Here is a 23514-nt window from a genome sequence, read left to right on the forward strand (position 1 = left end):
TACCAAAAGCAACCTGCAGATTCGATGCAATTCCCATCAAAATTCCAACACAATTTTACATAGGTCTTGAAAAAGAGTAATTCTCCACTTCATATGGAAATATAAAACATCCAGGATTGCTAAAACATTCTTATAAAATAAAAGAAATTCTAGAGGTTATCATCATCCCTGACTTCAACGTGTACCACAGAGGAATAGTAATAAAAGCCTTATTGTACCAGCACTAAAACAAACAGGTTGGTGAATGGAATCAAATCAAACACCCAGAAGTAAATTCACCTACCTCTGAACATTTGATTTTTGACAAAGAAGCCAAAACCATACAATGGGAAAAGGGAACCACCTTGAAAAAATAGTGTTGGTCTAACTGGATGTCTGAATGTAGAAGAATGCAAATAGGTCCATATTTATCACCCTGCACAAACTCAAGTCCACAGGATCAAAGCCATCAATATAAAACAGTATAGACTAAATCTGATATGAGAAAAAAGTGAATAGCCTTAACATACTGGTACAGTAGACTACTTCCTTAACAGAACATCAACAGCTCAGGCACCCAAATTAAGAGTTAATAAATGTAATCTCATGAAACTAAATAGGTTGTGTTAGACAAAGGACACTGACAGTAGGACAAAATGGCAGACTACAAAATGGGAGCAGACTTTCACTAACTCCACATCTAACAGAGAGCTAATATCCAAAATACATAAAGAACTTAAGAAACTAGACACTGACAAAACAAATAACCCAATTTAAAAATGGCATATAGATCTTAAGAGAATATTTCATAAAAATACCTCTAATGTCCAAGAAACACTTATAGAAATATTCAATATCCATAGTAACCAAGGAAATACAAATCAAAACATTTCTGTGATTCCATTTTATACCTACCAGAATGGCTAAGATCAAACACTCAAGGAATAGATCATGCTGGCAAAGATGTGAAACAATGGTAACATGCCTCCATTGCTGGTGGGAATGCAAACTTGTACAACTCCAGAATGCAGAAAATTTGGAATAGATCTACCCCAAAACCCAGCTACATTCTCCCCTGGGCATAAATACAAACGAAGTTCCACCATATCACAAGTATACTTGTTCAATTATGTTAATAGCTGCTTTATTCATAATAGCCAGAAACTGGAAACAACCTAGATGTCCCTCAAGTCAAGAATGGATAAACAAAATATTCAACATCTACACAATGGAGTGTTAGTCATTAAAAAATGACATCATAAAATTTGCAGGCAAATAGACAGAACTAAGAAAGATAATCCTGAGTGAGCTAACCTAGACCCAGAAAAACAAGCTAGGTATGTACTCACTTACAAGTGGCTATTAGTCATAAAGTACAGGATTATGATGTTACAATCCCCAGTCCCAAAGGAGCTAAATAAGAAGGAGGGCCCATTCAGGGAAAGCTTGAACACACTGAGAAAAAGAAATAGATTAGACATTGGAGATGGATGGAGGAGGAGACTGTATGAGGGGGGCTTAATGGGGAAGGGATGGGGATGAAAATAGGAGAAATGAGTTTGGGCACAGACAGAGAGAGAGATTACTAGGAGGGACAACTAGACAGGAGGTGTGTAACACTAAGATGAGGAAGAAACCTATGACAATGGAAGCTCTCGGGGGTCTATGAGAGTGAATGTACCTAATATTCCTAGCAATGGGGGAATATAGAACCTGAATTGGCCTTTTTTAAAGCAGATTAAGACTTCCAGTGGAAGCATTGGGACACTAACCCAGTCACCAAAACTTATACCTACAATTTGTCCTATCTACAAGGTATGCAGGGGTAAAAGATGGAGCAGAATTTGAAGCAAGAGTCAATGAGTGACTGACACAGCTTCAGACCCATGCCATGAAAGAGAGCCCACCCCTGACATTGTTAATGAGGCTCTCCTATACGTGCAGATAGGCACGAGGATAACTGTAATCAGAGAGGCTTCACTCAACAACTGATGAAACAGATACAGAGACCTACAGCCAAATTCTAAGCAGAACTTGGGGTATCTTGTAGAAGAGTGGGACGAAAGATTAAAAGAGCCAAAGAGGTCAAGGCCAGCACAAGAAAACTATAGTCAACTAAGCTGGGCATATAGTGGCTCATACAGACTGAATTACTAACCAGCGAACGTGCATGGAAAGGACCAAGGCACTCTATACATATATAACTCTTGTGTACCTGGATCTTCATGTGAGACTTCTAGAGTGGGAACAGGGGCTGTCTCAGAGTATGTTTTCTGCCTTTGGACCACTTTCTCCTAATTGCACTGCCTAGTCTAGCCTCACTCAGTAGATGAAGATGTGCTGAAGGGTTAAAATTTCTAAAAGTTAGTCATGAACAAAGTCCAGACATGCCTGAGAGAATTTGAGATAGGGCTCACTGGCCCGACTATCAACTCCCAAGGACACTGGCCATCTGGAGCCACCCCCTCCCCTTCCTTCACTCCCTGAGGATGGGTCATCCCCCTGCTGCAGTGAGATGAGTTGCCCTGCCCACATTGCTGAGATGCTAGATTACACGTATGCTTTGTTGATGTAACTCCGTGCTAAAAGTAACTGTGCACCCTTTGTATTAGCCAATTATGTGTATTCACACGAAACCCCTGGTTTTCCCTATATAAGCTCCTGCCTAGAGAGGCTCGGGGCTTGACTCAATCTCCTGTGTGAGATACGTGTCAGCCCGAGATCTCGTAAATAAAACTGCCTCTTGTTGATTACATCAAGACCGGCTTCTCGTGTTTCCTGGGGGTACCTCAACCCGTGACTGGAGCGAGAGTCTCCCCAAGTCTGGGGGTCTTTCAGTGCCTAGCATTACTGCAACTTGATATGCCAATGGTGGCTGATATACATGGGGAGGCCTAAACTTTTCTGATGAGAAAGGGAGGAAGCACGGATTCAGGATGGTGGGGGTGAGATAGAGGGACTGGGAGGAGAGGAGGAAAGGGAAGCTGAGATCAGTATTTAAACTAAACAATTTAGTTAATAAAATAAATGCCTCTGCGCCCCCACCCTGTGAAATCAATCAATCAATCAACTAATCACTCACTCACTCAATCAAGCAAGCAAGCAAGCAAGGTAGCTAGCTAGCTAACTAGCTCAGGGCCAGAATTCTACCAAACTGTCAAAGAACAGCTAATGTGAACACTCCTTAAATTATTTCAAAAATACAACAGAAGGAACACTGACAAATTCAGTTTATGAAGCCACATTCACCCTGATATTCAAGTTACAAAGATTCAATAAAGAATGAACATAATTTAAATGTAAAGAATATATATATATAATGTAATATAAAGAATGAACATAATATAAAAATATTCAATGAAATACTTTCAAACAGAATCTAAAAGCACATCAAAAAGTTTATCCACAATGACTAATAGTTACATGTCAGAGTTGCAAGGACGGTTAGAGATAAGAAGATCAATCAATGTAGTTGACTATATAAAAAAATGAAAGAAAAAGTAAAACAGATGGTCCTCCCATAAACGCAGAAAAGGCCTTTGACAAAATCTAACAACACTTTATGAAAATAGTCTTGAAAAGATTAGGGATTAAATAACAACATACCTAACCATTAAAAAGGCATTTTTCAGCAAGCCCACAGCCAAAAATCATCTGTAGCTTTTTTGGTAGAACAAAGTCATGATGAACAATAAATACTCACTTTAGTAAATCAAGTGAAAATTTCTTAGACATGAACATAGAAATACTGAAAATAAAATGGAAAAAGAATACATATAATGTAAATGACACTTCATAAATAAAAGCTATTGTCCAGGTCTCTCTGTACCAAGTTTCCATGGATACTAATTTCTTATAACTTTCCCTTCTCTATGTATGAGTATAAAATCAAAACTACTTACTCAGGCATCCCAGAGGCCTTTGAAGGTCTAGTTACTTGTGCTGGCAAATACATAAGTGTTGTGGATTCCACAAGAATGACACTGAAATAAATACAAAAAGAGTTATTTCTGATCGTAATTAACAAAATTCAGATATTAACAAAACATTCTTCCTTCTCATTTTTCTTATCAATAACCTATATGCAGACTGTAAATATTTACTTATTGTGCAACTGAAAGGACATATTAGAGAAAAGGAAATAGAAATATGTGAAGTACATAGAAATGAAAGTCACACACACAGAGACACAAAGAAACATACACACAACACACACATACAAACACACATAACACACACACATACACATACATATACACACACACACGCACACACGCCACATGGCATTGTACTTTGAATCTCAAATGTCTCTCACAATGTTATGCTGTGAAATTTTATTAACCAGCTGATGGTGCTATTTTGACAGACTACTGAATGTTTAGAAGGAAGTGCCTAGAAGGAAGAAGTAGACTACTAGAGACAAGCTTTAGAATTTATATTCCAGTCAAATGTTCCTTTCTAGCTCTCTGCTTTTTGGCACACCCCTATGCGAGCTTCTTATTTTTACCATAAAACCTCACCATTGAGACCAAAACTGCTATGTTATAACTCCTGAACTTACATGAACTGTGAAACCATAACAATAAAGAATCTTTTCAGAGTTCTTCAGATATTTTGGTCACAGAAAAGGAAAAATAATAATCATTATGATTAACAATACCAGATACAGAAGTTTCATAGTAAAACACATAAAAATATAAATGAATTCATTATATTCTAGAATAGAAGGGAAACCACACAATAGAATTAATGCACAGCAAGTGCTATGCACATTATCTGAAGAGAAGAGAAATCTATCTCTGATGAGTTGATATGAGATGTAGGTAGTTAATAGCCATTGTAAAATCTGGCAAGTTCTGAAGCCTGGGTCTCCTTAGGTATGATGCTGTTACTGAGTAAACAGGCACTATAAAGTAGCTTTGTGTGACCACATAGGACTTGAGGCAATGAGGAATGGGTGGACCAGGCATTTAGACTATGATCTTGGTCAGACAGAGATATAATCCTTTGGGACTTGTGTTTTCCATCAATATCCATTAAAGTATAGTAAATTAAATTATAGGTAGCATAGAGTTTAAAGCTGCTTTTTTCTTATTTTTTTTTGTTTTGTTCTTTATTGTTGCTGTTTTGACAACTTCCCTTTGTCTTATTAGTTTAAATTGAGTTCATTCCCTTGGACTATGACAGAGACTTCAAGTTAGTAAGTACTTAGTCTATTATTTCAATATTCTATTTCCTTTGACTATCATTGCTATCTGTATTTCCTGTCAGAACTCCAAAAGAAAAAAGGAGTATTAGAAGAAATTTTTCATAGCAACATTTGTACTAGTAATATGCTTAGGGTTGGAAGAGTAGACATACAATTAATTTGAGCAAGCTTAAAGTGTAACACGGAATCCATGCAACATAAATAAAAATAAGCATGTGTGGAAAAATATTTTTTTCACTGAAGGAAAAAGCAGAAGCTAAATAGAAACTACTGGAAGGAGAAATATCTCTATAAAACTCTAGTCCCTAGCAGTAAGAACAATGAATTGGTGGACTCTTAAGTTCAAGGCTATCAGGTTCTACGTAGCAAGACCCAGTCCCAAACAAAAAGCAGACAGGAAAAAATGAATCACAAGAAGACATAAAATCCATGGCAAAGGCAACAACAATGTTAAGCCTATAAAATTAAAATGTAATAAATTATTTTTTAAAAACCTTTTACAGTCCTTTCTCACTTAAAAGTCAGGGCTCAAAAATGAAGGCCTGGTCCCAAACCCCTTGGGAGAGAGAGCTCACCACCCGGAGAGGTGAGCACTCCTGAGACTTCAGAGCAGGAGAGACCACCAATACTGCCCACCCCTGCCCACATCCCTGACCCAAGAAGAAACTGTATACGGCCTCTGGGAATAGAAAGATAGGGGTACTCAAGCAGCAGGTCCGCTGCAGTCCAGACACCACCCTGATCTGAAGGGACCCGGTCAAAAGCTCCCTCCACCCAAATCCCGTGGGAGGGAGAGCTAAACCTTCAGAGGGGCAGACACACCTGGGAAGCCAGAAGAGACTACACTCTGCCCACATTTCTGACTCTAGAGGAAAACGCCTAGCACCATCTGGGCCGCCTGTGCACAGGGTGCCAAGAGAAGGTGGGGCAGGACCTTCTGGTTGCTGCCCTCACAGAGAGCTGAAACCCAGGTCCGAGGAGCAACTTCAGGCCCGAGACCAGAGGTAAGACCAACTTTTCAGCTCCAAGTAACCTGCCTAGTGGACTCAAAACACACGCCCACAGGCACAGCTGAAGACCAGTAGACAGGAACGACTACACACCTAAAAGCAGATCACTCTGTTCCCATAACTGGTTGAAAGAAAACAGGAAATCAGGTCTACAGCACTCCTGACACACAGCCTTTTGGATGGTTTAACCACTGTCAGAAATGGCAGAACAAGGTAACACCACAGACAACCTGATGGCAAGAGGCAAGCACAGGAACCCAAGCAACAGAAAGCAAGATTACATGGCATCATAGGAGCCCCATTCTCTCATCAAAGCAAACACTGAATATCCATACACACCAGAAAAGCAAGATCTAAATTTAAAATCACATTTAACCATGATGATGGAGGACTTCAAGAAAGACATAAAGAATTTCCTTAGAGAAAGGCAGGAAAACACAGATAAACAAGGAGTTGCTTTTACAGAGTAAACACAAAAATCACTGAAAGAATTACACAAAAACACAATCAAACAGGTGAAGGAATTAGAAATGGAAACAGAAGCAATAAAGAAAGCACAAAGGGAGACAACACAACCCTGGATATATAAAACCAAAGGAAGAGACAAGGAGCCATAGATACAAGAATCACCAACAGAATAGAAGAGATAATAGAGAGAATCTTAGGAGCAGAAGATTCCATAGAAATCATCGACACAATTGTCAAAGATAATATAAAACAGAAAAAGATACTGGCCCAAAACTTAAAGGAAATCCAGGACACAATGAGAAGATCAAACTTAAGGGTAATAGGTATAGAAGAGAATGAAGACTCCCAGCCCAAAGGACCAGTAAATATCTTTAAAAAAAACATAGAAGGAAACATCCCTATCTTAAAGAAAGAGATGTCCATAAATGTACAAGAAGCCTACAGAACTCCAAATAGACTGGGCCAGAAAACAAATTCGTACCATCACATTATAGTCAAAACAGCAAATGCACAAAACAAAGAAAGAATATTAAAAGCAGTAAGGGAAAAAGGTCAAGTAACATATAAAGGCAGACCTATCAGAATTACACCAGACATCTCACCAGAGACTATGAAAGCCAGAAGATCCTGGACTGATGTCATACAGATCCTAAGAGAACACAAATGCCAGCTCAGGTTACTATATCCAGCAAAACTCTCAATTAATATAGATGGAGAAACCAAGATATTCCATGACAAAACCAAATTTACACAATATCTTTCTACAATCCAGCACTACAAAGGATAAGAAAAGGTAAAGCCCAACACAAGGAGGCAAGGTACAACCTAGAAAAAGCAACAAAACAATGAGAAGAAAAGCACACAAACATAATTTCACATCCAAACACGGATATAACAGGAAGCAACAATCAATATTCCTTAATATCTCTCAATGTCAATGGATTCAAATCCCCAATAAAAAGACACAGATTAACAAACTGGATATGCAATGAGGACCCAAACTTTTCTGCCTACAGGAAACATACCTCAGAGACAAGACAGACACTACCTCAGAGTTAAAGGCTGGAAAACATCTTTCTAAGGAAATGGTCTGAAGAAGCAAGCTGGAGTAGTCATTATATTATACAATAAACTTGATTTTCAACCAAAAGTCATCAAAAAAGATAAGGAAGGAAACTGCATATTCATCAAGGGAAAAATACACCAAAATGAACTCTCGAAACTATGCTCCAAATACAAGGGCACCTACATACATAGAAGAAACCTTACTAAAGCTCAAAGGACACATTGCACCTTACACAATAATAGTAGGAGATTTCAACACCCCACTCTCATCAATAGACATATCATGGAAACAGAAATTAAACAGAGACATAGACAGACTAAGAGAAGTCATGAACCAAATGGACTTAACATATATTTATAGAACATTCTATCCTAATACAAAAGGATATACCTTCTTCTCACCACTCCAAAGTTGACCATATAATCAGTCATAAAACAGGCCTCAACAGGTACAGAAAGACAGAAAAAATCCCATGAATCCTAACAGACTACCACGGGCTAAAGCTGGTCTTCAATAACAATAAGGAAACAATGCCCACATATAGATGGGAGTTTGACAATGCTCTACTCAGTGACAACCTGGTCAAGGGAGAAATAAAGAAAGGCATTAAAGATGTCTTAGAATTTAATGAAAATGAAGGTGCAAAATACCCAAACTTATGGAACACAATGAAAGCTGTGCTAAGACGAAAACTCATAGCTCTGAGTGCCTCCAGAAAGAAACAGGGGAGAGCATTTATCAGTAGCTTGACTGCATGCCTAAAAGCTCTAGAACATAAAGAAGGAAATATACACAGGAGGAGTAGAAGACAGGAAATAATCAAACTCAAAGCTGAAATCAACCAAATAGAAACAAAAAGGGCCATACAAAAAATCAACAGAACCAAAAGCTGGTTCTTTGAGAAAATCAACAAGATAGATAAATTCTTAGCCAGACTAACGAGAGGACACAGAGAGTGTGTCCAAATTAACAAATTCAGAAATGAAAAGGGAGACATGACAACAGAGCCAGAGGAAATTCAAAAAATCATCAGATTCTACTACAAAAGCCTATACTCAACAAAACTTGGAAATCTGGAGGAAATGGACATTTTCCTAAATAGATACCAGGTACCAAAGTTAAATCAGGAACAGATAAATCATTTAAACAACGTTCAAACTCCTAAAGAAATAGAAGTAGTCATCAAAACAATCCCAAACAAAATGGGCCCAGGTCCAGATGCGTTCAGTGCAGAATTCTATGAGATCTTCATAGAAGACCTCATATCAATACTATCCAAACTCTTCCACAAAATTGAACCAGATGGAGCGCTACCGAATTTCTTATGTGAATCCACAATTACACTTATACATAAACTGCACAAAGACCCTACAAAAATCGAGAACTTTAGACCAATTTCCCTTATGAATACCAAAGGAAAAATACTCAATAAAATTCTTGCAAATTGAATCCAAGAGCACATCAAAACAATCATCCATCATGATCATTCTAGGTATGTAGGGATGGTTTAATATATGGAAAACTATCAACGTAATCCACTATATAAACAAACTGAAAGAAGAAAACCACATGATCATTTCATTAGATGCTGAGAAAACATTTGACAAAATTCAACACCCCTTCATTATAAAAGCCCTGGAAGGAACAGGAATTCAAGGCCCATACCTAAACATGGTAAAAGCCATATACAGCAAACCACTAGCTAACATAAAACTAAATGGAGAGAAACTTGAAGCAATCCCACTGAAATCAGGGACGAGACAAGGCTGGCCACTCTCTCTCTACTCATTCAATATATTTCTCGAAGTCCTAGCCAGAGCAATCAGACAACAAAATGAGATCAAAGGGATACAGATTGGAAAGGAAGAAGTCAAAATATCACTATTTGCAGATGACATGATAGTATATTTAAGTGATCCCAAAAGTTCTACCAGAGAACTATTACACCTGATAAACATCTTCAGCAAAGTGGCTGGGTATAAAATTAACTCAAATAAATCAAAAGCCTTCCTCTACACAAAAGAGAAACAAGCTGAGAAAGAAATTAGGGAAATGACACCCTTCATAATAGTCCCAAATAATATAAAATACCTCAGTGTGACTTTAATCGAGCAAGTGATAAGAATATCAAGCCTCTCAAGACAGAAATTGAAGAAGATCTCAGAAGATAGAAAAATCTCCCATGCTCATGGATTGGCAGGATTATCAAAGTAAAAATGGCCATTTTGCCAAAAGCAATCTAGAGATTCAATGCAATCCCCATCAAAATTCCAGTCCAATTCTTCATAGAGTTAGACAAAATAATTTGCAAAATCATCTGGAATAACAAAAAACCCAGGATAGCTAAAACTCTCCTCAACAATAAAAGGATTTCCGGGAGAATCACTATCCCTGAACTGAAGTAGTATGACAAAGCAATAGTGATAAAAAGTGTATGATATTTTTACAGGGATGGGAAGACAGACAGGTGGAATAGAATTAAAGACCCAGAAATGAACCCACACACCTGTGGTCACTTGATTTTTGAAAAAGGAGCCAAAACCATACAATGGAAAAAAGATAGCATTTTCAGGAAATGGTGCTTTTTCAACTGGAGGTAAGAATGGAGAAGAATACAGATCGATCCATTCTTATCACCCTGTACTAAGCTTAAGTCAAAGTGGATGAAGGACCTCCACATCAAACCAGATACACTCACACTAATAGAAGAAAAAGTGGGGAAGAATTTTGAACACATGGGCACTGGAGAAAACTTCCTGAACAAACCACCAATGGCTTATGCTCTAAGATCAAGAATGGACAAATGGGATCTCATAAAACTGCAAAGCTTCTGTAAGGCAAAGGACACTGTTGTTAAGACAAAACAGCAACCAACAAATTGGGAAAAGATCTTTACCAATCCTAAAACTGATAGAGGGCTTATATCCAAAATATAGAAAGAACTCATGAAGTTAGGCTGCAGGGAGACAAATAACCCTATTAAAAATGGGGTTCAGAGCTAAACAAAGAATTCACAGCTGAAGAATGCTGAAGGGCTGAGAAGCACCTAGAGAAATGTTCAACATCTTTAGTCATAAGGGAAATGTAAATCAAAACAACCCTGTGATTCTACCTCACACCAGTCAGAATGGCTAAGATGAAAATCTCTGGCTATAGCAGATGCTGGCAAGGATGTGGAGAAAGAGGAACACTCTCCATTGTTGGTGGGATTTCAGACAGGTACAACCATTCTGGAAATCAGTCTGGAGGTTCCTCAGAAAATTAGACAGTGAACTACCTGAGGACCAAGCAATACTTCTCTTGAGCATATACCCAAAAGGTGCAACAACATATAACAAATACACATGCTCCACTATGTTCATAGCAGCCTTATTGATAATACCCAGAAGCTGGAAAGAACCCAGATGCCCTTCAACAGAGGAATGGACACAGAAAATGTGGTACATTACACAGTGGAATATTACTCAGCTATCAAAAACAATGACTTTGTGAAATTCATAGGGAAATGGATGCAATTGGAAAATATCATCCTGAGTGAGTTAACCCAATCACAGAAAAACACACATGTTATGCATTCATTGATAAGTGGCCATTAGCCCAAATGCTCGAATTACCCTAGATGCACAGAACAGATGGAACTCAAGAAGGATGACCAAAATGCGAATGCTTTACTCCTTCTTTAAAAGAGGAACAAGAATACCCTTGGGAGAGAATAGGGAGGTAAAATTTAGAACAGAGACTGAAGGAATACCCATTTAGAGCCTGCCCCACATGTGGCCCACACATATACAGCCACCACACTAGATAAGATGGATGAATCTAAGAAGTACATAATGACAGGAACCAGATGTAGATCTCTCCTGAGAGACACAGCCAGAATATTGCAAATACATAGGTGAATGCCAGCAGCAAACCATGGAACTGAGAAGGGGACCCCCATTGAAGGAATCTTAGAAAGGACTGAAAGAATTTGAAGGGGCTTGAGACCCCATATGAACAACATTGCCAACCAACCAGAGCTTCCAGGGACTAAGCCACTACCAATGACTGTATGTGGACTGACCCTGGGCTCCAACCTTATAGGTAGCAATGAATAGTCTAGTAAGGGCACCAGTGGAAGGGGAAGCCCTTGGTCCTGCTAAGACTGAACCCCCAGTGAGCAGGATTGTTGGGGGGAGGGCAGTAATGTGGGGAGGATGGGGTGGGGAACACCCATATAGAAGGGCAGGGTGAGGGGTTAGGGTGATGTTGGCCTGGAAACAGAGAAAGGGAATAACAAGTGAAATGTAAATAAGAAATACCCAATTAATAAAGATGGAGAAAAAAAAGTTTGAAGCAAACAGTATTGCAACATAATATTTTTCAGCTCCCAGATAACCCTTTGACCTGTGCTCTAGATAAATATGAGGAAACTATAAAATTCAACTATTTAACATCTTTGAAAATGATCTTAAGAACATTATAGTCTGTGGTATCAAAACAATAAAAATCCAAACACCCAAGAAAAAAATCTCACTTTTCCTCCCTATCCAATTTTTGGTTTCTATTGCCATGAGACACCATGACCACTGCTACTCCTGCAAGAAAAGCACTTAATTGGGGCTGGTTTATAGGTAAGAGGTTTAGTTCATTGTCATAATGGTGTTGTAGAAGGTGCTAAGATACTTGTGTATCAGCAGCCAGCAGGAAGAAAATATGACACTTGCCCTTACTTTGAGTATTTGAGACCACAAAGCCAACACCTAGTGATACATTTCCACCTATCACAATAGTCCTACAAGGCCACACCTCCAATAACATGTGGGCCATGGGGGCCACTTCTATTCAAACCACCATACTTCCTAACTTAGCAAAAGAAAATAGAGAATCAAATTACTTAGCAGTGATGAAGATGGATGAATGAGAAGGTTCAATTGACTTTACATTTAGAAAATACAAATTTATTAAGTCAAAGCAAAGTAATATCGAACAAAATTAGAAGTACAGCTATCCTGACAGTATTATTCCCCTCACCACCAAAGACTCCAATTAAAATGTGTAATTTCCTCAAAGAGGAAATTCAAATTCATATCCTTATGAGTAGCTTGTGAGTTAGGGATAAGATATTTTAATTCTGGATAGAATCACAAGTTAAGAAAAGATAGCTTCAAACATCTTTTAAAATGACATAATTCCATTTTAATAAGTATAGGCAATTTGTTAACCTGAGGGTTATATGATTGAAAGTAGGAAAATGGCTCAGTAGTTGGAACTAATGCCTGTTCTTTGAGAGATTCAATTCCTAGTATACGCATGATAGCTGACAACATTCTATTACTACAGTTCCTAGGGATTTGATGTCTATTTTGCTGCTTTGTTTCTGCAGGGAGTAGGCAAAGTTATATATGCAGACAAACTAATCAAGTTCATGTTTTGTTTTTAATTAAAATATAAAGATGCAAGCCTCGGGGAGAGAGAATCAATACTAAGAATAAGGAAAATGCATAATCAAATATGTCCAGAATCCTTCATACAAACTATGTAACATATACATCTTTTGAAGTCATTGGCTATGTGTCATAGATCCCTCTTCCCAATATTACAGTCATTTGCCAACGTTACTGTTACTCTTCACAACCTGACAGCAAGGTTATATTTGTAAAGATATCCAATACTTATGACATCAAAGAATCAAGTTTCACCTCTATTAACTAGTGTTTATGTTCCTGGGAGGTACTGTGCATGCTACTCAAGGAGAAAATTACACATCAGTATCACCCTGCAACAAACCCTGCAACCTAACAGAGTGATCTCCCTATAGGACATGGGTACAATAGTAACACAAATATTATGGCAGTAATCAACCACCTTTTGTTTGGATTTAAAACTCATTGCATAAGATGGAAGCCATACCTGAGACCGATAAAGTAGTCAAGAATCTGAGACCAGATAAGATATAGGTCAAGGAAACAAACAAATGAAATCTACTATTACTATTGTTTGGCAAAATTATTCCAATAAAATGAACATAGCAATAAAATTATTCCTAATAACACATTATTATACCCATACATCAGGACATTGTTCAACCTTTACCAAAGAAGCTATTTGTTGCAGTATGTGGGAATTAACAGAGGCCCACAACTAGATAATGTGTAGAGTAAGAGACTCTGAAACACTTAAACCTTGGAAGGAGGATGTCTTTTTCAAGTCTCGGGGATCTATGAGGAAGAAGAAACAGAAAAACTGCAAGAGCCAGAGGTGGTGTATGACTCCAAAGAAAGTGTCTTGCACACGGATGATACACACATAAACTCCCAGAGACTATAACAATAATGCCTACATAAGTTCAAGCTACACAAAAGCATGACAAAGAGATGAAGGAGAATTGGACATAATGTGCAATCTCTAACCCAGATATTTGGAACTGAAAATCAGTTTCCTCCAATGGGAGACATTTGGTATGTAGACCATATTTCAGTAGTAGTCTCATGATCACAAAGAGTTGGGCAAAATATCTCTAAGTCATGGGCACTTTTTATATTGTTTGTTTGCTGGGATTGGGAGTTTTCTTGTTATTATTGTTTATTCAAATCTGCATGTTTGGTTTTTGAGGGTGAGGAAAATAAAAATTTGGGTTTGGAGGGAGGATTTAGGAGGCGTTAGGAGAGAAGAAAGTAAATAATAAAATATATTATATAAAAAAATTGTACAGCCAGTAAATAAAAAAGAAAAATCTATGAAATGTGGAGAGAGAGAGAGAGAGAGAGAGAGAGAAGGAAATGAGTGACTGAAACTGTCCATGACCCAGATATCACATTTAACAGGAAACAAATTCAAACTAGTTGTTACACTGACTTTAAAAGAACTATATAAATGTATTAAAAAAAGACAGAGGTCAATGAAGTATCAAATTGAGAACACCAATAAATATTAAAAAGGGAACTGGAAAGAAATTCTATAGTTATACACTATGAAAAATTTGCTGAAGGACTTGAGAGTAAATTTGAATTTACATAAATACAGAAATCATAAATATACCAATAACTATTTCAATAAAACAAGTTTTGTTTAATCAATTAGGAGTGTTATTTTCAATAATAAATCTCTAAAGGCTTGAACATACAGTAATTCAAAATATTTCAAATTGCCAAATGTTATGTAAAAAATCTAACATTTTATATTTCTATCTCAATGCAAATATTGCATGAGTTTGATTTCTAAATTTAATGTATATTATTTACTAATTCCTTTAAGTTCATAGGAATCTTAGCATATGTACTTTCTCCTCAGAAGAATCATGTTGAAGAGGGAAAGACATTTACTTATTTGTCTTTGTTTATAATTTATTTTATGTATGTGTGCTCTATCTGCATGTACACCTGTGTGCCAGAAGAGGACATCAGATCCCATTATACATGCTTGTGAGCTGCCATGTGGTTGCTGGGAATTGAACTCAGGACCTTGAGGAGAAAAGAAAGTGCTCTAAACTGTTCAACCATGTCTCCAGCTCCTACTTATATTTTTTAAATATAGATAATGAACTGCAGTAAATTAACATTAAAACAGTAACTTACCGAAAATCCCCACCACTTGGAAAGGGGTTTTTCACATTCACAATGACTTCTTTCCATTGATAACATGGAGATTTACATTTTAGCACATCCTGAAATAAAAAAAGAGAAAATTCACAATATATAATAATGTCAAAACCTGGAATATCTTGAGTTATGAGGTAAAACATAAAAAACCTATTGTCCATTTAATTGTTTTAATAATTAATAAACTTAATTGTTTTACAGATATTTTATGATTAAAATTTAAATAGAATGCAAAATATCTTATCTACAGTAATATTCTAATAATTAAAATGTTTTGATTGTCTCTTAAATTAATCTCCTTCAAACTGAATTAATGAATAAAAAGATGATTCCATGAATAATCAGATATAATCTATATCACTAAATAATAAAGTATATATTATATACTTTTATCTATCACTAAGACGTATATATTTCTATATTTCTGTGTATATATACATATATGTATGTCATACTATGATGGTTATAATGACAAGCTTATTATAAAAACATATAAGGGCACTCCTGAGGCTGCAGAGCAGAAGAGACCACCAACACTGCTCACCCCTGCCCACATCCCTGGCCCAAGAGGAAACTGTATAAGGCCTCTGGGCTCCTGTGGGGGAGGGCCCAGGAGCGGCAGGACACCTGCCTGAGACACCGCCTGAACCTGAAAGAAACAGACCAGATAAACAGTTCTCTGCACCCAAATCCCGTGGGAGGGAGAGCTAAACCTTCAGAGAGGCAGACAAGCCTGGGAAACCAGAAGAGACTGCTCCCTGCACACACATCTCGGACGCCAGAGGAAAAAGCCAAAGACCATCTGGAACCCTGGTGCACTGAAGCTCCCGGAAGGGGCGGCACAGGTCTTCCTGGTTGCTGCCGCTGCAGAGAGCCCCTGGGCAGCACCCCACGAGCGAACCTGAGCCTCGGGACCACAGGTAAGACCAAATTTTCTGCTGCAAGAAAGCTGCCTGGTGAACTCAAGACACAGGCCCACAGGAACAGATGAAGACCTGTAGAGAGGAAAAACTAGACGCCCGAAAGCAGAGCACACTGTCCCCATAACTGACTGAAAGAGAGGAAAACAGGTCTACAGCACTCCTGACACACAGGCTTATAGGACAGTCTAGCCACTGTCAGAAATAGCAGAACAAAATAACACTAGCGATAATCTGATGGCAAGAGGCAAGCGCAGGAACCCAAGCAACAGAAACCAAGACTACATGCCATCATCGGAGCCCAATTCTCCCACCAAAACAAACATGGAATATCCAAACACACCAGAAAAGCAAGATCTAGTTTCAAAATCATATTTGATCATGATGCTGGAGGACTTCAAGAAAGAAATGAACACACTTAGGGAAACACAGGAAAACGTTAATAAACAAGTAGAAGCCTACAGAGAGGAATCGCAAAAATCCCTGAAAGAATTCCAGGAAAACACAATCAAACAGTTGAAGGAATTAAAAATGGAAATAGAAGCAATCAAGAAAGAACACATGGAAACAACCCTGGATATAGAAAACCAAAAGAAGAGACAAGGAGCTGTAGATACAAGCTTCACCAACAGAATACAAGAGATGGAAGAGAGAATCTCAGGAGCAGAAGATTCCATAGAAATCATTGACTCAACTGTCAAAGATAATGTAAAGCGGAAAAAGCTACTGGTCCAAAACATACAGGAAATCCAGGACTCAATGAGAAGATCAAACCTAAGGATAATAGGTATAGAAGAGAGTGAAGACTCCCAGCTCAAAGGACCAGTAAATATCATCAACAAAATCATAGAAGAAAACTTCCCTAACCTAAAAAAAGAGATACCCATAGACATACAAGAAGCCTACAGAACTCCAAATAGATTGGACCAGAAAAGAAACACCTCCCGTCACATAATAGTCAAAACACCAAACGCACAAAATAAAGAAAGAATATTAAAAGCAGTAAGGGAAAAAGGTCAAGTAACATATAAAGGGAGACCTATCAGAATCACACCAGACTTCTCGCCAGAAACTATGAAGGCCAGAAGATCCTGGACTGATGTCATACAGACCCTAAGAGAACACAAATGCCAGCCCAGGTTACTGTATCCAGCAAAACTCTCAATTAACATTGATGGAGAAACCAAGATATTCCATGACAAAACCAAATTTACACAATATCTTTCTACAAATCCAGCACTACAAAGGATAATAAATGGTAAAGCCCAACATAAGGAGGCAAGCTATACCCTAGAAGAAGCAAGAAACTAATCGTCTTGGCAACAAAACACAGAGAATGAAAGCACACAAACATAACCTCACACCCAAATATGAATATAAAGGGAAACAATAATCACTATTCCTTAATATCACTCAATATCAATGGCCTCAACTCCCCAATAAAAAGACATAGATTAACAAACTGGATACGCAACAAGGACCCTGCATTCTGCTGCTTACAGGAAACACACCTCAGAGACAAAGACAGACACTACCTCAGAGTGAAAGGCTGGAAAACAAATTTCCAAGCAAATGGTCAGAAGAAGCAAGCTGGAGTAGCCATTCTAATATCAAATAAAATCAATTTCCAACTAAAAGTCATCAAAAAAGATAAGGAAGGACACTTCATATTCATCAAAGGAAAAATCCACCAAGATGAACTCTCAATCCTAAATATCTATGCCCCAAATACAAGGGCACCTACATACGTAAAAGAAACCTTATTAAAGCTCAAAACACACATTGCACCTCACACAATAATAGTGGGAGATTTCAACACCCCACTCTCATCAATGGACAGATCATGGAAACAGAAATTAAACAGTGATGTCGACGGACTAAGAGAAGTCATGAGCCAAATGGACTTAACGGATATTTATAGAACATTCTATCCTAAAGCAAAAGGATATACCTTCTTCTCAGCTCCTCATGGTACTTTCTCCAAAATTGACCATATAATTGGTCAAAAAAACGGGCGTCAACAGGTACAGAAAGATAGAAATAATCCCATGCGTGCTATCGGACCACCACGGCCTAAAACTGGTCTTCAATAACAATAAGGGAAGAATGCCCACATATACGTGGAAATTGAACAATGCTCTACTCAATGATAACCTGGTCAAGGAAGAAATAAAGAAATTAAAAACTTTTTAGAATTTAATGAAAATGAAGATACAACATACTCAAACTTATGGGACACAATGAAAGCTGTGCTAAGAGGAACACTCATAGCGCTGAGTGCCTGCAGAAAGAAACAGGAAAGAGCATATGTCAGCAGCTTGACAGCACACCTAAAAGCTCTAGAACAAAAAGAAGCAAATACACCCAGGAGGAGTAGAAGGCAGGAAATAATCAAACTCAGAGCGGAAATCAACCAAGTAGAAACAAAAAGGACCATAGAAAGAATCAACAGAACCAAAAGTTGGTTCTTTGAGAAAATCAACAAGATAGATAAACCCTTAGCCAGACTAACCAGAGGACACAGAGAGTGCGTCAAATTAACAAAATCAGAAATGAAAAGGGAGAGATAACTACAGATTCAGAGAAAATTCAAAAAATCACCAGATCTTACTATAAAAACCTATATTCAACAAAATTTGAAAATCTTCAGGAAATGGACAATTTCCTAGACAGATACCAGGTATCGAAGTTAAATCAGGAACAGATAAACCAGTTAAACAACCCCATAACTCCTAAGGAAATAGAAGCAGTCATTAAAGGTCTCCCAACCAAAAAGAGCCCAGGTCCAGACGGGTTTAGTGCAGAATTCTATCAAATCTTCATAGAAGACCTCATACCAATATTATCCAAACTATTCCACAAAATTGAAACAGATGGAGCCCTACCGAATTCCTTCTATGAATCCACAATTACTCTTATACCTAAACCACACAAAGACACAACAAAGAAAGAGAACTTCAGACTAATTTCCCTTATGAATATCGACGCAAAAATACTCAATAAAATTCTGGCAAACCGAATTCAAGAACACATCAAAACAGTCATCCACCACGATCAAGTAGGCTTCATCCCAGGCATACAGGGATGGTTTAATATACGGAAAACCATCAACGTGATCCATTATATAAACAAACTGAAAGAACAGAACCACATGATCATTTCATTAGATGCTGAGAAAGCATTTGACAAAATTCAACACCCCTTCATAATAAAAGTCCTGGAAAGAATAGGAATTCAAGGCCCATACCTAAACATAGTAAAAGCCATATACAGCAAACCAGTTGCTAACATTAAACTAAATGGAGAGAAACTTGAAGCAATCCCACTAAAATCAGGGACTAGACAAGGCTGCCCACTCTCTCCCTACTTATTCAATATAGTTCTTGAAGTTCTAGCCAGAGCAATCAGACAACAAAAGGAGATCAAAGGGATACAGATCGGAAAAGAAGAGGTCAAAATATCACTATTTGGAGATGACATGATAGTATATTTAAGTGATCCCAAAAGTTCCACCAGAGAACTACTAAAGCTGATAAACAACTTCAGCAAAGTGGCTGGGTATAAAATTAACTCAAATAAATCAGTTGCCTTCCTCTATACAAAAGAGAAACAAGCCGAGAAAGAAATTAGGGAAACGGCACCCTTCATAATAGACCCAAATAATATAAAGTACCTCGGTGTGACTTTAACTAAGCAAGTAAAAGATCTGTACAATAAGAACTTCAAGACACTGAGGAAAGAAATTGAAGAACACCTCAGATGATGGAAAGATCTCCCATGCTCATGGGTTGGCAGGATTAATATAGTAAAAATGGCCATTTTACCAAAAGCAATCTACAGATTCAATGCAATCCCCATCAAAATACCAATCCAATTCTTCAAAGAGTTAGACAGAACAATTTGCAAATTCATCTGGAATAACAAAAAACCCAGGATAGCTAAAGCTATCCTCAACAATAAAAGGACTTCAGGGGGAATCACTATCCCTGAACTCAAGCAGTATTACAGAGCAATAGTGATAAAAACTGCATGATATTGGTACAGAGACAGACAGATAGACCAATGGAATAGAATTGAAGACCCAGAAATGAACCCACACACCTATGGTCACTTGATTTTTGACAAAGGAGCCAAAACCATCCAATGGAAAAAAGATAGCATTTTCAGCAAATGGTGCTGGTTCAACTGGAGGGCAACATGTAGAAGAATGCAGATCGATCCATGCTTATCACCCTGTACAAAGCTTAAGTCCAAGTGGATCAAGGACCTCCACATCAAACCAGACACACTCAAACTAATAGAAGAAAAACTAGGGAAGCATCTGGAACACATGGGCACTGGAAAAAATTTCCTGAACAAAACACCAATGGCTTATGCTCTAAGATCAAGAATCGACAAATGGGATCTCATAAAACTGCAAAGCTTCTGTAAGGCAAAGGACACTGTGGTTAGGACAAAACGGCAACCAACAGATGGGGAAAAGATCTTTACCAATCCTACAACAGATAGAGGCCTTATATCCAAAATATACAAAGAACTCAAGAAGTTAGACCGCAGGGAAACAAATAACCCTATTAAAAAATGGGGTTCAGAGCTAAACAAAGAATTCACAGCTGAGGAATGCCGAATGGCTGAGAAACACCTAAAGAAATGTTCAACATCTTTAGTCATAAGGGAAATGCAAATCAAAACAACCCTGAGATTTCACCTCACACCAGTGCGATTGGCTAAGATCAAAAACTCAGGTGACAGCAGATGCTGGCGAGGATGTGGAGAAAGAGGAACACTCCTCCATTGTTGGTGGGATTGCAGACTGGTAAAACCATTCTGGAAATCAGTCTGGAGGTTCCTCAGAAAATTGGACATTGAACTGCCTGAGGATCCAGCTATACCTCTCTTGGGCATATACCCAAAAGATGCCTCAACATATAAAAGAGACACGTGCTCCACTATGTTCATCCCAGCCTTATTTATAATAGCCAGAAAATGGAAAGAACCCAGATGCCCTTCAACAGAGGAATGGATACAGAAAATGTGGTACATCTACACAATGGAATATTACTCAGCTATCAAAAACAACGAGTTTATGAAATTCGTAGGCAAATGTTTGGAACTGGAAAATATCATCCTGAGTGAGCTAACCCAATCACAGAAAGACATACATGGTATGCACTCATTGATAAGTGGCTATTAGCCCAAATGCTTGAATTACCCTAGATCCCTAGAACAAACGAAACTCAAGACGGATGATCAAAATGTGAATGCTTCACTCCTTCTTTAAATGAGGAAAAAGAATACCCTTGGCAGGGAAGGGAGAGGCAAAGATTAAAACAGAGACTGAAGGAACACCCATTCAGATCCTGCCCCACATGTGGCCCACACATATACAGCCACCCAATTAGACAAGATGGATGAAGCAAAGAAGTGCAGACCGACAGGAGCCGGATGTAGATCGCTCCTGAGAGACACAGCCAGAATACAGCAAATACAGAGGCGAATGCCAGCAGCAAACCACTGAACTGAGAATAGGTCCCCTGTTGAAGGAATCAGAGAAAGAACTGGAAGAGCTTGAAGGGGCTCGAGACCCCAAAAGTACAACAATGCCAAGCAACCAGAGCTTCCAGGGACTAAGCCACTACCTAAAGACTATACATGGACTGACCCTGGACTCTGACCCCATAGGTAGCAATGAATATCCTAGTAAGAGCACCAGTGGAAGGGGAAGTCCTGGGTCCTGCTAAGACTGAACCCCCAGTGAACTAGTCTATGGGGGGAGGGCGGCAATGGGGGGAGGGTTGGGAGGGGAACACCCATAAGGAAGGGGAGGGGGGAGGGGGATGTTTGCCCGGAAACCGGGAAAGGGAATAACACTCAAAATGTATATAAGAAATACTCAAGTTAATAAAAAAAAAATTTAAAAAAAAACATATAAAATAAAAATTCTGTATATAAACATTCGAGAAATTTTCCAGTTAAAAGCTTTGTTCTTGTCTTAAATACATCTCCATTACTATGTAATTTAATTCCCATTGACCTAAGTGAGAATAAGATGTATTCAGAAGTACACAGCATCAGGCATTCATTTTTCAAGCTTACTTGGCAGTCCTGAGGTTAATGATGGGACAGAATCAAGTATATCACTAACTTCAGGTAATACACTGTTTCAGAGAATGTATGTGAAAGAGTTGGGAGATGTCACTACTAAAGAGAAAACTTGAAGACCAAATCATATCATAGTAAGAAATAAACACTTGTTGCTTGGGGCACCACTGCCTACTAAGTAAGTCTGTCCTTTTAAATATCTCTGTGCTCTCTTCCCATATTTACCTTCTCCTTGATACTTCTTTTTTTTTAATTTTTTTCTTATATATATATATATATTTTTATTAACTTGAGTATTTCTTATTTACATTTTGAATGATACTTCTAAAGTCATTCTTTATACTTTATAATGTAGTCTTACACACTCCAAAGTTTTTTATCATATACACTGAATCCTGGTGAATTTGCTGACTTTAATATACATATCTATATCTATACATATCTATATCTATGTAAGTAATACATATATATTAGTAAATAATATTTTTGAACATAATCTATTTATTAAAAGTCTGTGAAATTTCATATCCTGCACAGGGCCACACACGTTTTTCAGTCCTTCAATGTCCAGCCACCCTTGTGACCACCTCCCACCCAAAAATCAAAATAATTTCATTTAAAAGACAAATTTGCATTATCATGAACTCACTGGAAAATGGTCAAACTCTCAGTGGTTTGCCCTTCAAATAAAACTGAGTCAATTACCTCCTTCACGTTAGCTAAAAGCCATCAAATATATTTATAAAAGTCTACCAATGTTTTGTTGTTGTTGTTGTTGTTTTTGCCTAATGTTTTGAGAAATGAGCATGTAGAATTTAGTCAAGAACATCATTCCTCAACAAATGTAGAATTAGCATGAACTTTATAATGGGTTAGCTCTATAGAATGTTCCATATATACTGATGAACAATCAATTAGGCAGATGATTGAGGATGTAAAGGTATTTGCTGCCAAACATTTTATCCTGTGTTTAACCTTCAAGATGAACATATCAGGAAGTTGCCTCTTGCAAGTTGTTCTTTGACCTCCATCATGCTGTGGTTGGGTGTGCTGTAACTTTAATTTTTCAAACCTTATTTTTAATGATGGTTCTTAAATCCTTTAAGCTCCCTTTTAGCCTGCCACCCACCAGAGGTAGTAGAAACGAAACAATACAGGGAGAGGGGGAAATGAACCTGTT

At 37.9% G+C, this 23514-nt stretch overlaps 1 protein-coding gene across 2 annotated transcripts in view; it reads right to left on the minus strand.

The window, feature by feature from the left end:
• The window catches only part of Cfap47 (cilia and flagella associated protein 47), a 355085-nt gene that overhangs the window by 129080 nt on the left and 202491 nt on the right, over positions 1 to 23514 (minus strand). For both annotated transcript variants that reach the window (XM_063280369.1, XM_063280368.1), the window contains exons 39-40: positions 15289 to 15377; positions 3882 to 3962 (exon numbers count right to left, since the gene is read on the minus strand). In XM_063280369.1, the coding sequence (XP_063136439.1) occupies positions 3882 to 3962; positions 15289 to 15377 (170 nt within the window). The remainder of the gene's footprint in view (positions 1 to 3881; positions 3963 to 15288; positions 15378 to 23514) is intronic.

Source organism: Rattus norvegicus, chromosome X, assembly GCF_036323735.1.
Source record: "Rattus norvegicus strain BN/NHsdMcwi chromosome X, GRCr8, whole genome shotgun sequence".
NCBI lineage: Eukaryota > Metazoa > Chordata > Mammalia > Rodentia > Muridae > Rattus > Rattus norvegicus.